This window comes from Rhinoderma darwinii, chromosome 2, assembly GCF_050947455.1.
Source record: "Rhinoderma darwinii isolate aRhiDar2 chromosome 2, aRhiDar2.hap1, whole genome shotgun sequence".
Lineage (NCBI taxonomy): Eukaryota > Metazoa > Chordata > Amphibia > Anura > Rhinodermatidae > Rhinoderma > Rhinoderma darwinii.
The window spans coordinates 144943553-144956681 of NC_134688.1; the positions used below are offsets into that span (position 1 = coordinate 144943553).

A 13129-nucleotide genomic window follows, 5' to 3' on the forward strand; every position below is an offset into this window, starting at 1 on the left:
CCACAGCAGGGCTCAGAAGGGAAGGAGCGCCATTTGGATTTCTGATTTTGCTGGAATGGTTTTCGGTGCAATGTCGCATTTGCAAACGCCCTAGAGGGTCTAAAACAGTGGAAACACCCCAAAAGTTACCACATTTTGGAAAGACCCTCAAGGAATTTTTGTAGGGGTATAGTGAGCATTTAGACCCCACAGGTCTTGCAGACTATTAGAATTAGGCCACGAAAATTAATATCAAAATTTTTTCCACTAAAATGTTGAATTTTGTCATTTTCACAAGGGATAAATGAGGAAAAAAAAACAACTATTTTTTATAAAGCAATACGTTTTTTTATTAGAAATGAAATAAACCCTTTCAGGACTGATCCATTTTTTGCTTTCTTATTTTAGATTTTCACTCCCCACCTTCCAAGAGCCATAACTTTTTTATTTTTGCATCAAGAGTGTGGTGTGGGGGCTTATTTCTTGCGGGAGGAGCTGTCGTTTTTATTGGTACCATTGTTTGGTACATAAAAAGTGATTAAAAAGTTGTATTACATTTTTATTTTTTTTTAGAGCCAAGGTGACAAAAAACAAAAAAAAAAATAACAGCGATTTTGGCGGTTTCAATTACTACTTTTTTTTATGTGTTCACCGTGCAAATTACATAATGGTATATTGTAATAGTTCGGACTTTTACGGACGTAGCGATACCAATTTTGTTAATTTTTTTAAATTACTTTAGAAGAAAAATGGGAAAAGTTTATTCTTTTTTTTAACTTTAATTCTTCTACACATTTTATTAGTCCCCTTAGGGGACTTGATCCAGCGATCATTGGATAGTATATTCTTACAGGCTTCTGTAACAGAGCGATCGATGTAACTGTCCGTTAGTCCTGGGTGTCAGCTGTAATACACAGCTGACACCCGCAGCGTATGGAGCTGGCTCAGCACGTGAGACTGCTCCATACATCAACCCCCGCACTATGACGTGCAATTAAGTCATAGTACGCAAAGCGGTTAATGCACAGCAGATGGTTCAAAGTGAAAATTGCAATTTTCCACCGATATGCCATGTTATGCCCAGTTTGTGCCACAGAAGACAAATACCTCATAAAACGTTAAGCGGGTTCTGCAGGGTATGGCAATGCCATAAATGTGGGCGCAAACTGCTGCTTGGGCACGCTGCAGGGCTCAAGGGAGGGAGCGCCATTTTGCCTTTGGAGAGCAGATTTTGCTTGGTAGTAGTTTTGTTTAAGGTTTTACTGTGAGGACATATGTAATCTGTGCGGGGTACATCAGGGGCATAATAAGAGGGTATAATAATGGGGTAAATAAATAATAATCGGCAGATATGTGGCGGTGTCACACTGATAAATGGCGCCCGATCTTATTCTGAAAGCCAGAACTTTTTTATTTTTTCTCCACCGGAGCTGTGTGAGGGCTTATTTGTTGTGGGACAATCTGTCGTTTTCATTGGTACCATGTTGAGGTACGTGCAATTTTTTGATCACTTTTTATTCCATTTTTTTGCAATCCTGACTAAAAACCAGGAATTCTGACAAAGTTTTTTAGTTAATTTTTTTGCGGCGTTCACCGTACGCTATAAAACACATATTTACTTTATTCTGCGAGTTGGTACGATTATAGCGATACCATATGTATACAGGTTTTTTTTCCTTTTTTTTTTAGCGTTTGCACAATAAAATCACTTATTTATATAAAAAAAAAAATTTCTGTGTCACCATATTCTGAGGGCCATAATTTTTTTCTTTTTTAGTCAAAAAAGCTGTGTACGGGCTTGTTTTTTGCGGGACGGTTTGTAGTTCTTATTGGTACCATTTTTGGGTATATGCGACTTTTTGATCACTTTTTAGTCTTTATTTTGGGAGCGGTGGTAACCAAAAAAAATTGCAATTCTGTCATCGTTTTTTATTGTTTTTTTGGGGTGTTCATCGTGAGGGAAGAATAACATTATAGTTTTATATTTGGGGTCGTTATGAACACGGTGATACCAAATATGTGTACTTTTTTTTAACGTGTTCATTTTTCCCCCTATAATAAAAGTCTTATTATAGGAAAAAAAGCATTTTGTGTTTATAGAACTTATAACTAATTTTTACACTTTTAAAAAAAACAAAACATTTATTACTTATTTTCACTTGTCCCACTAGGGCACGTTTAGACTTGCAGCTTTGATCGCTGCTAGAACACATTACACTACCTACGTAGTGTAATGTATTCTAAATGTCATTGTGACGTGACAGTCACTCTGACAGGAAGCCTCGGAGGACCGGCTGGAGGCTGCTTCTCCGAGGCTTCTGTACATGGCAACACGGAGGTCATTGTCTGGCCTCCGATTTCCACAACAAGCATCGGCAGCCCCCACGATCACTTTGTCGGGGCTGCCGATGTGCTTCAAACCACTTAAAGGGGTTAATTGCCAAAAGCAGCAGTGATGGTCCGCTGACCGGCAAGACTGATGTGTCAGCTGTCTAGGACAGCTGTCAGCGCGGGCTTGTCACTGTGTTTACACAGAGCTACAGTTTGAAACACTGACGAAAATGAACGTCATGGTGTGTGATCTAGCAGCCGACTAGGACGTTCATTTCCGTCATAGGTGGGGAAAGGGTTAAGAAACTCATTAGCATAAAGCTAAAATAGGTCATAACTCCGTCAAAAATGATCGTTATTCTAAATAAAAAAACACTGCTGTAATCTACATTACAGCGCCGATCACATCATGTACAAGATAGGCCACTTATAATGTGATTCCTATTACTTATATCCAACATGAAAGAAAAAGAGCATTCTGACTTTCTTGCAATTTTACAGAAACTGCATGAAAAATAAACCTAAAAAAGTGAAAATGTTTGACTTGACAACAATGGAAGCGAATCAGAACATTGTCAGAGAATCCCTATGACGGATCCTGTAAACCAGGGAGTCTATACAGCACTGACCCTGTTACCACGTACATGGCTGACTGGTGAACCCCCAAATCTCGCGACAATAGTTTAGCTGTAAGGAGCGTCATGATGTCTTACCTGGTGCAGTAACACATTGGTGTCAGGTAATATGTAATGGGGGGATTCACAGACAGAACTCTGAAGGACGGGCTCCATCTGCAGGACCGGGCTCTCCTGCTGGCACTCATCGCATCCATGGCATCCACAGGTGATGTCATCCCTCAGGTAATGTTCTCTGACAATTTTTAGGATGCCGCCAGATCGAGTCTTCTTTACAAACGTCTTTGACTTCAACATTTTCTTAGCTGGTTCTAAAAATAAAAAATAAATATATTATTAGGTAGTCGGCTAGTTTTAACTTAAGCTTTAGGTCGCACTGCAAGCATTGGCACGGCGACTTATCGCAGGACTTGAACACGTTCCCTATACCCCAGTAGGTTTCTCAGGTCTGTAATATGGGACTCGTCACTATCCTAGCAATAAGCAGACTAGACACACAGTGCCAGCCACACAGTACTAGCCAAGCCTAACGTAACTGAACATCACCAGAGCCTGGCATCCTATACCGGGCAGTTATACCAAGCTACACATACTTTACCTATACTTCAAAACGTAACAGATTTCCACGTCTGTTCACAGTTCACGCGTTTCCTCTTAGTCCTGCACTGCGCATGCTCAATACCCACGTGTAGAAAAAGGAAGAAGTCACACAAGAACCAATCCGGAGCTCAGCAGGTTAAAACGAGATGTGACCCGCAAACCCGGAAGTAACTGGCATATCGTATGGGATCACGTGGCTAAACCTTCCAATGATCAGTAACCGTTTATTTTGGTTGCTACGGGATACAGGAATGAATATTATTAATATTAAAATATATCGAATTAACATTCTTTTATTTTTCATTTAGGATTTTGGCGCCGCATGATAAATGTATGGTGCGAGTTTGAGGAAAAAGTCGTTTGACAGAACTAGAGGTGGGCGTGGCTACAAAGCGCAGGCGCAATGCAGGCGGGTTCGGTTGTGTTGTGGTCATTGAGGCGGTTGTAGCAGCGCCAGAGCTCAGTGGGAGCCGGGTATGTAGTGTGGTGATGTTACACGCAGTTACACGTTTCTTGTTCTATATACTTTTCTTCTAGTTTATGTAAGCGCAGGGATATATGCTTATTGCCTGTTCCCAAGTCTCCCACTCTGCACACAATGTATAGCTGTGAACTGTGGTTTACCAGCCCTTGTAGAACTACAAGTTCCAGCATGTGCACCAAGTTCCGTCACGTGACTGTATGTTATGTTTTTTTTTTCTTTGACTTTAAAGCCTATCAGGGCATGCTGGATTGTGTAGTGCTCCCATCGTCTTGAAAGTGTGTCAATGAAGGTGATTGGTTATCTCGTCGTATTTTGTATTGGTATCAGGGTTGGATAGGTCATCATAACTGGCTAGGTGGGTGTCCGACCACTGGGACCCCCATTGATCGCCAGAACACATCAGTGCCATAGACTTTGAATGATGTTGCATGCTTGGCTGCCACTTCATTCAACTCCTCCTGGCAGGCAATCTTGTGGCTGGGGGAACCGGAGACACGGGACCCCTGTTCTGGTGATCAGTGGGGTCCCAGCAGTGGTACCACCACCGATCTAGCTGTTATCACCTATCCAATAGATAGTTGGTCAATTCTTATAACCGGAATCCCCCCCCCCCCCTCTGCAATATTAGAAACCCTATAATAATAGAAGTGAAAAAAACTCATAAATTTGAATTGTTTGCATGGCTGACAGTAAATCTTTTATTTCCCCCGGAGTTCAAGGTTCCCCAGTACGTGATTTACTTTGTTCTTGGATCCTGTCACTTAGGACAGTGGTGTTACAGCTCCTGGACCACTTAGTGATCTTTTCAAATTTCTATGGCCCGGGCTACAAACAAATAAGAGTACTCCTCACAACTGGGAGTTTACTACGGCTGCACTACAAACTGATACCTTGTAGCAAACTATCAGGACATTGCTGATGGAGTACCTAGCATGCATACAATTGTAGCAAACTCTCAGCTGTGAGAAGAGAGAGGTTTTCAGCATCTGGATGTAAACAAGAGTGTTTCCATTAACTGACAGCAGGCAGAGATCTTGGAAAATGGTGAGGAATTGAAATACAAAGCAAATTAGAAAGTTGCTGAACTTTCCATTACTCAAGGAATAAATGTAACTAAAGTTAAGGCCCGTGTACACGTGGGAGATTTTGTGCCTGCTGCAGAAACAACCCCATTCGGATGAATGGAACAGATTTTCAGTCGCAGAAGTTTCTGCACCAAAATCAGCTGCGTGTGCAGGGGGCCTTAAAGGGGTGTTCCCATCTTGGACATTTATGACCTATCCACAGAATATGCCATAAAAGTCTGATAGATGTGGATCCCACCTCTGGGACCCGCACCTATCTCGAGAACGGGGCCCCTAAATCCCGTTCTAGCTTACTCGGCTCCGCTGCCTTCCGGCCACATCCTGGTTAGGTGGTCGGGACTTATGGAAACAGCTAAGCTTACTGAGCTACGCTGTTTCCATTGATACCGAGTTCCGGAAACAGTGTAGCTCGCCGTCCTACGCTGTTTCCGTAACTCCCATTCACTACTATGGGAGTTATGCAAACAGCGTAGCTCAATGAGCGTAGCTGTTTCCATAAGTCCCGGGGCCCCGTTCTAGAGATAAGTTCTAGAGCGGTGGGGCCCACATTTATCAGAGTTTTATAGCATATCCTGTGGATATGCCATAAATGTCCAAGATGGGAAAACCCCTTTAAAGATGATCTGTGAGCTCTCCTGACATGTATGTCTCAGTAAATAATTCTATTCTTCATGAAATTCAGAAGCATCTTCTCTCAGAATTCTACGTTGTGCTATTCCTCTGTTATTCTTCTTAGAAATTTATGAATAAATTGATAACTGGGTGTTACCCGTTAGGGGGTGTGACTGGCAATGTCCAATCGGCACTGACAGTAATACTGTATAGGGACACACCCCTGCGACAAGGAGAATGGTAATGTTCAGCTGTCCATTTAGGGTCACAGTGAGTTTTTTTACGCGGAAAACTCGTTGGAAAATGCGCCATATAACGGCTGAAAATGCCTCCCATTGATTTCAATGGGAGGCAGAGGCGTTTTTTTCCCGTGAGCAAAAAAAACGGCTCCTGGGAAAAACAAGGGACGTGCCCTATCTTTGGGTGTTTACGTCCCTGACCTCCCATTGACATCAATGGGAGGCAGAGAAAGCGTATTTCGCTGCGTTTTTTGCCCGCGGCGCTCAATGACCGCGGGTGAAAAACACAGCGAAAATCGGCGTGCAGGCAGAGCAAAATCTGCTTCAATATTCCAAACGGAATTTTGAGGCAGATTTTCTGCCTGCAAAAAACTCAGTGTGAACTCAGCCTTATTCATATGAGGAAAAACATAGGAACGGTATATGTTAGGCCCAGTTCACACAGGGTTTTTTTTATGCTGATTTTGATGCGTAAACTGCGTCGGAATCAGCGCCGAACACCGTCCAAAAACCGCCTCCTATAGATTTCAATGGGAGGCGGAGGCATTTTTTCCCACGGTGGCTTTTAGCCATTCATGGTAATAAAAAAAACGGCATATCGTTCCGCCTCTGACCTCCCATTGAAATCAATGGGAGGCAGAGAAATCGTTTTTTTGCTGTGTTTTTTGCCCGATGCGCTCAGTGGCTGCGGGCAAAAAACTCAGCAAAAATTGCGGCAAGAATTCCTGAAGGAAGTTTCAGGCAGATTTTTCTGCCTGCAAAAAAACTCAGTGTGAACAGGGCTTTAAGAGTTCTAAGAACATAAGTTTCAGAATTATTTCATGAGTAATACAAGTATTTACTAAAATAGATCTGTCAGGAGAGGGGACAGGTTCTCTTTACGGTTAATCAGAGCGGCATGAGCTCGGTCACATTGGAAACACCTTTGTTTTGGGTGAATAATATACTGTAACTGTAATGAGAAATATTTTTTATTTGACTCCTTTAGATACTAAATATGTCTCGGAAAATTAGCAGAAAAGTAAACGTCTCCAGCTCTCTGGAGTCAGAGGACATCAGCCTGGAAACCACGGTGCCCACAGATGACATTTCTTCATCCGAGGAGCGTAATGGTTCCCCTAAAATCACTAGACAGCTGATTGAAAGGAAGGAGCTTCTTCATAATGTTCAGCTTCTGAAGATAGAGCTCTCCCAAAAAAACTTGATGATTGACAACCTGAAAGGAGAATACCTGACCAAAGTATGTTCATCCTTTATGAGCTGTAGAACTGTCTTCTGTAAGTTTGTGGTAAAATGAAGGTAAAGCGGATGCGGCAGCCGCCATCATGGGTGCCATTTTCTGTATGTCAAAACCCGGAGGACTAAATCTAAACAATGTAAAGATTTGTCACTGATCTGACTAACATTAGGGATTCTGCAAGATACTGGTAATGGAAAACTGTTCCCACTTCTTCAAATATAATTTTCACTCATTGTTACACGTGTATTTATCTCTGTTCTATAGCTGGTTAAATACTACAATTGTAACATTTATCTAACAAAGTCCAAAGCTTGTTCACACTGATAGAACACATTTTTATAAGTAAGAAGTACACTTTTTCCATACGCTGGCTGAATGGGCGCCTATTGATACGTTCATCGCATGTGTCTGGAGCTTTCCAGGCGCATATGTTGAACGTAGTTGACAAATGTGATGTGAACAGAGTCTAATACTACTAGAAGAAGATTTAGAGGGAAACCCTGGTACTGCAGCAAGCGATGACATCACTGCTACACAGGTTTTCTCTGCACAGCGTCTCTACAGGCCACTCACTGTACAGGGAACTGAAACACATCACCATTTAAGTGAATGCGGTTTTGCTATTGTTCCCTGCACAGCCAGTGGCCGGTAGCTTCGCTGTGCAGGGAGAAACTTTGAAGGAGCCAAAATGCTAAAGCAGTGATGTAACTCCTTTATTCACAGGATCGATGAGGGATCCGCGATAGTCAGACCGCGATATTCCATCTCTCCCCATAATGGAAATAACCCTTTAATAAGTTGCAATATCATATATATAGGTTTTTGGTCTAGTTCACACCGTTTTTTCTTTTGGGCAGAAAAAATCCTGAAATATCCACAGGGTTTGCCATAAATGTCTGATAGATGGGGATCCCAGCTCTGGAACCCACACCTATATCAAGAATGGGGGTCACTAGCGGCCGACTCACAAGGCGAAATGGGGGTCGGGTGACCCCTGTTCTTGATGTAGGTATGGGTGCTAGAGCTCGGACCTGTATATGTCAGACATGGATATGCCCTAAATGTCTCAGTTGGGAATAACCATTTTAAAGCCTATGTAAACCTTTGAAAGTGATTTTTATTTAAAAAAAAGTCAGTCAGTGTATTTGGTGGAACTTTCAAATTCGTTTTTATTCAAAATGATTTTTACTTTTTGCGATACCGTTGCACTGCAATCTGTATACAGAGCAGCTGTATCGTTTGCTGAATCCTGTACCCGTCGGGACCAAGGGACTGACAGGTTCAGTGAAAGCGGATGCACCTGTTATTCATCACATATAAGTTCATAACTTAGATGTGATAGATTACAAGTGGATCCTGCGTGCCAGAGACACGCAGGACCCGCTGACACTGAGCCCGTCGGGTCCGCGGGACTGACGGATTCTGGTTTTAGCGAAAGATACAGAATACAGAGCAGCTTTACCTCAAAAAGTTAAAATATTTTTAAATAAAAACTAAATTTGAAAGTTGCACCAAACACACTGACTGACGTTTTTATAAAAAAATAAAAAAAATCTCTCTCAAAGGTTTACATAGCCTTTAAAGGGTATTCCACCAGAAATTTGACTACCTATCCACTGAATCGGTGATAAATGTTAGATTGGTGGGGATCTCACCGCTGGGACCAAAAATGATCGCTAGAATCACACGACCTTAGCCAGGAGGAGTTTGAATGGAGCAGCTGTCGGGCATGTGCCCTGCCACTCCTTTCAAAGTCTGAAACAGCCGAGCACCTGAGTCAGTGCCACATAGCTAGTAAATGATGCTGCAGTTCACATACGGACTATTTCACAGTGCGGACTGCAGCACTATTTATCTATTTATTCATCAAACAGGTCAGACAACTGGATCTTATGGGTCTCCTGGCAGTGCAGTTGCCTGACGGTCATACAGACATATAAGTTGGATTTATTGCATGCTTGTTGTTAATTTAATGGCTTGTATCTGCGTTTTACTTCTGTCAGTGAGTATTTTCATTTACCTAAGCTCTAGTATTATCCAGTATTTGTTTCCAATTTTAGTATCTGATTAATAGCAGTGTTGTCTAGACTACTCCATTTGTTAAAGAGGCTTTGTCACCAGATTATAAGTGCCGTCTCTCCTACATAATGTGATCGGCGCTGTAATGGAGATAACATCAGTGGTTTTTATTTTGAAAAACGATCATTTTTGAGCAAGTTATGAGCTAGTTTAGATTTATGCTAATGAGTTTCTCAATGGACAACTGGGCGTGTTTTTACTTTTTACCAACTGGGCGTTGTACAGAGGAGTGTATGACGCTGACCAATCCGTGACTAATCAGTGTCCTGCACTTCTCATTGTTCCAACCCAGCATGATCCACAGCACAGTGTGATTGTGCAGTGAGAGAAGCTGGGCTGGAACAATGAGAAGTGTATGACGCTGATTAGTCACTGATTGGTCAGCCTCATACACTCCTCTGTACAATGCCCAGTTGGTAAAAAGTAAAAACACGCCCAGTTGTCCATTGAGAAACTCATTAGCATAAATCTAAACTAGCTCATAACTTGCTCAAAAATGATCGTTTTTCAAAATAAAAACCACTGATGTTATCTCCATTACAGCGCCGATCACATTATGTAGGAGAGACGGCACTTATAATCTGGTGACAGAGTCTCTTTAATGAAATCAATAACCACTTTTCCAATGTTTATTTTTATGGTGTTTTTTTATTTTGTTTTATAGATTGAGGAGCTTGAAGAGAAATTGAATGACACGGTTCATCAGAAACAGTTACTGGCTTTAAGACTTGACACACAAACCAAAATTCAGCAGGAAGAGACCAGGTAAGATGTCATGTAATGTGTTAGGGGCCGGGTTCTTCAATTCCTAAGTGATTATCTAAACCGATAACACCGATGTACCATGGCCTTCTGCCATAAAGGATGACGCTGTTAATGTCCAGACCGCTCTCCATACAGCCCTTAGGGGCTCGTGCCGTTCAGGAGACTCTGGTGAGCACCTTGTCCCCTGTAGGGTATATTATTTCAGGTAGTGGGAAAAAGATGCGTCCTGCTCAATCTTCGGGCCTATTTCGCCCGACTCTCCCATTGATGTCAACACTTTCTAAAACGTAATTATTTGTATATCTGCCCCAATATGTATGGTTTCAGGGAAAAAATATTTTTCATGCCCATGCCTTGAAGGGGTTCTATGTCCTGAAAATTTTTATGTTTCCTTTACTGATACTAAATGTTCAAGTTTGCCATTGACACCATTTAAAGGGAACATGTCACTGACATTATATTCTCTCTATTCGTATTATACGTGTGGATACCCCCCCCCCCCCAAATGGATGGGGGATAGAAAGAAAGCATTTCCTTCATTAATGTAATTTCTTTCATTTATTCATTAGCGACAGGTTCAATTTAAGCCCTGAACTCGGAGGGTCTACTGTATGGTGTGCCGTGTACAAAGGTCTGATGAAATACGGCTAGTCTTTTTCAAAGAACTTCTACATAGAGAAGTGTGTCTCCAGCAATACACATGCTGTCCATACAAACCCAATCCCTATAGTCTCTGCTCACATTTTGAAATAGTTTAAAAGGCCAATGAAGCAAAGTGTTTAATAAATGTTCAGGTTATAAAGTAAGATTATTTGTTGTGATAATCTATGTATCCACAGTAAAATAGGTTGAGATTTGCTTAGATTTTCTTCTCCGTACATAAGCGTTCCAATCACTGCATACAAGGGGTTGTACAATCCCTGCGTATATGTGTTTTATATGAAAACATATTGATTGAAGGGAGCCCGGGCTCTCTGGCACATACGCTCTCTACTGACTGGCAATCTCATGCATCCAGCGTAATAATGTTGGATCCTCTAGAATACATTAGATGTGATCTTTCCCATGACAAGGTTTTGAGCAATTTGCAGGAAAATCATCATTGGGTGGTTTGTGGAGTAAATTCACTTTCTTTCCCCCGCATGTTCTGTTCTATTTCCTTTCTGTGATCTTGTATTGCTTTTTAATTTTGAATAATTGACAACATTTGTTTTCCACTGTAACGTTATATCTTTGTCCTGGTTCATTGTTATTAATTTTCAGATTAGAAAATTCCCTTGTGGAAGAACTACTTGAGATTTATTATTTCAGATGGTGTTTCCAAACATAATTTGTAAGGGATAGAAGTACTATTTTCTGCATTACAGCACACCTACTTTTTGTTGGGAAGCAGACGATCCTTTAAATCAAAATTCTGTCGTTAACCCCTTAGTGACCACCAATACGCCTTTTCGCAGCGGTCAGCCCTTAAGCTAGGCTGCCGTCTTATCGCGGCGGCCTAGTCTTAGTCCTGCACGGCTGTCCATTGCAGGCTGGAGTGGGTGCTTGGCTGTCAGAAGAGAGCCAGGCCTTTTCTCTAATGGCTGAGATCGGAGTATTTGCAGATGATACTAAGCTCTGTAGAGTAATCAACACAGAGGAGGATAATGTAACACTAAGAGGGATTTGGGGAAGCTGGATGTGGGCAAAGAAATGGCAAATTAAGTTTCATGTGGATAAATGTAAGGTTATGCACTTGGGCCAAGGAAACAGATTTTACAATTAGGCATTAAATGGTAAAACACTTGGTAAAACTGCTACTGAAAAAGATTTGGGAATATTGGTGGAGAATACATTTACCGTTAGCAACCAGTGCCAGGCAGCTGCTGCCAAGGCAAATAAAATTATGGGATCCATCAAAAGAGATATAGATGCCCATGACAAGAACATAGCTTTGCCACTATACAAATCACTAGTCAGACCATATATGGAATATTGTGTACAATTTTGGGCACTTGTGTATAAGAAGGGCATGGCTGAACTAGAACGGGTGCAAAGAAGGGTGACCAAAGTAATTAAGGGATTGGGCGGATTGCAGTACCAAGAAAGGTTATCAAACCTGGGGCTATTCAGTTAAGAAAAAAAGACGGCTTAGGGGCTAATTACAATGTACAAATATAATTGGACAGTACAGAGATCTTTCTAATGATCTTTTTACACTTAGGCCTGTTACAAGGACAAGGGGGCATCCTCTACATCCAGAGGAAATAATGTTTCACCATCATCAGACGTGGATTCTTTACTGTGAGACTATGGAACTCTCTTCCACAGGATGTTGTGATCGTTGATTAATTAACCCCTTAATGACCAAGGGTCATTGATGCCCCTATGTCCAGGTCAAATTTTCCATTTTCTATTTTGTTTTTTTAAATACTGAGGTTTTCATTTTTTAGATTAGTCTAATTAATTCAGTGTTTTTAATTTTTGTTATGAGCAGACAAATCACAAAAAATGTGAAAAAGACCACTTTTTGTTTATAATATATATATATATATATATATATATATATATATATATATATATATATACACACACATGTATACATACACTGCAGAGCTCTGTGACAATTAGTCCTCCTCTCTCCGTCACCCTGGATTGCTGTGAAGAGGGCTATATACACACGGCTGTTTTGCATCAATATGTCTCAAAATTTTAAGCTATTTCCCGTCCGTCTGACCGTTTTTAACCGCCATTTGCCATACGTTTTTCATGGACGTTGGATGAATTTAAATCTTTAGTTTTTTTTTTGTCCCAACCCCCTGAAAACACCACAGTGCCCATGTAGATACTGATGCAATACCACTGTAGATAGTGCCACATTGCCCACATAGTGCCAGTGCGCACATAGTGCCCACTGTAAATAGTGCCCACATAGTGCCACAGTACTCCCTGTAGATAATTACGCACATAGTGTCACACACAGTGATATGTGGAAGAGCCACAGTGTCCCCTGTAGGTGATGCCAATATAATTCCACAGTGCCCATGTAGATAGTGCCACCCTGTATATAGCACCCCCCCCCCCTGTAGATCGCACCACAC

At 41.4% G+C, this 13129-nt stretch overlaps 2 protein-coding genes across 4 annotated transcripts in view; one reads left to right on the forward strand and one right to left on the reverse strand.

Annotated features, from left to right (window-relative positions):
• DIS3 (DIS3 exosome endoribonuclease and 3''-5'' exoribonuclease) overlaps positions 1-3659 on the reverse strand; it is a 56090-nt gene extending 52431 nt beyond the window's left edge. Inside the window, exons 1-2 of one of the 2 annotated variants that reach the window (XM_075852331.1) lie at positions 3544-3659; positions 3024-3256 (exon numbers count right to left, since the gene is read on the reverse strand). In XM_075852331.1, the coding sequence (XP_075708446.1) occupies positions 3024-3242 (219 nt within the window). In that variant the 5' untranslated portion in view covers positions 3243-3256; positions 3544-3659. Of the gene's footprint in view, positions 1-3023; positions 3257-3374; positions 3436-3543 lie in introns of those variants that run through there. The other variant, XM_075852332.1, reaches the window with a different exon arrangement.
• A 286-nt stretch (positions 3660-3945) lies between these two features.
• The window catches only part of PIBF1 (progesterone immunomodulatory binding factor 1), a 179883-nt gene continuing 170699 nt past the window's right edge, over positions 3946-13129 (forward strand). For both annotated transcript variants that reach the window (XM_075850252.1, XM_075850253.1), the window contains exons 1-3: positions 3946-4019; positions 6954-7205; positions 9949-10049. In XM_075850252.1, the coding sequence (XP_075706367.1) occupies positions 6963-7205; positions 9949-10049 (344 nt within the window). In that variant the 5' untranslated portion in view covers positions 3946-4019; positions 6954-6962. The remainder of the gene's footprint in view (positions 4020-6953; positions 7206-9948; positions 10050-13129) is intronic.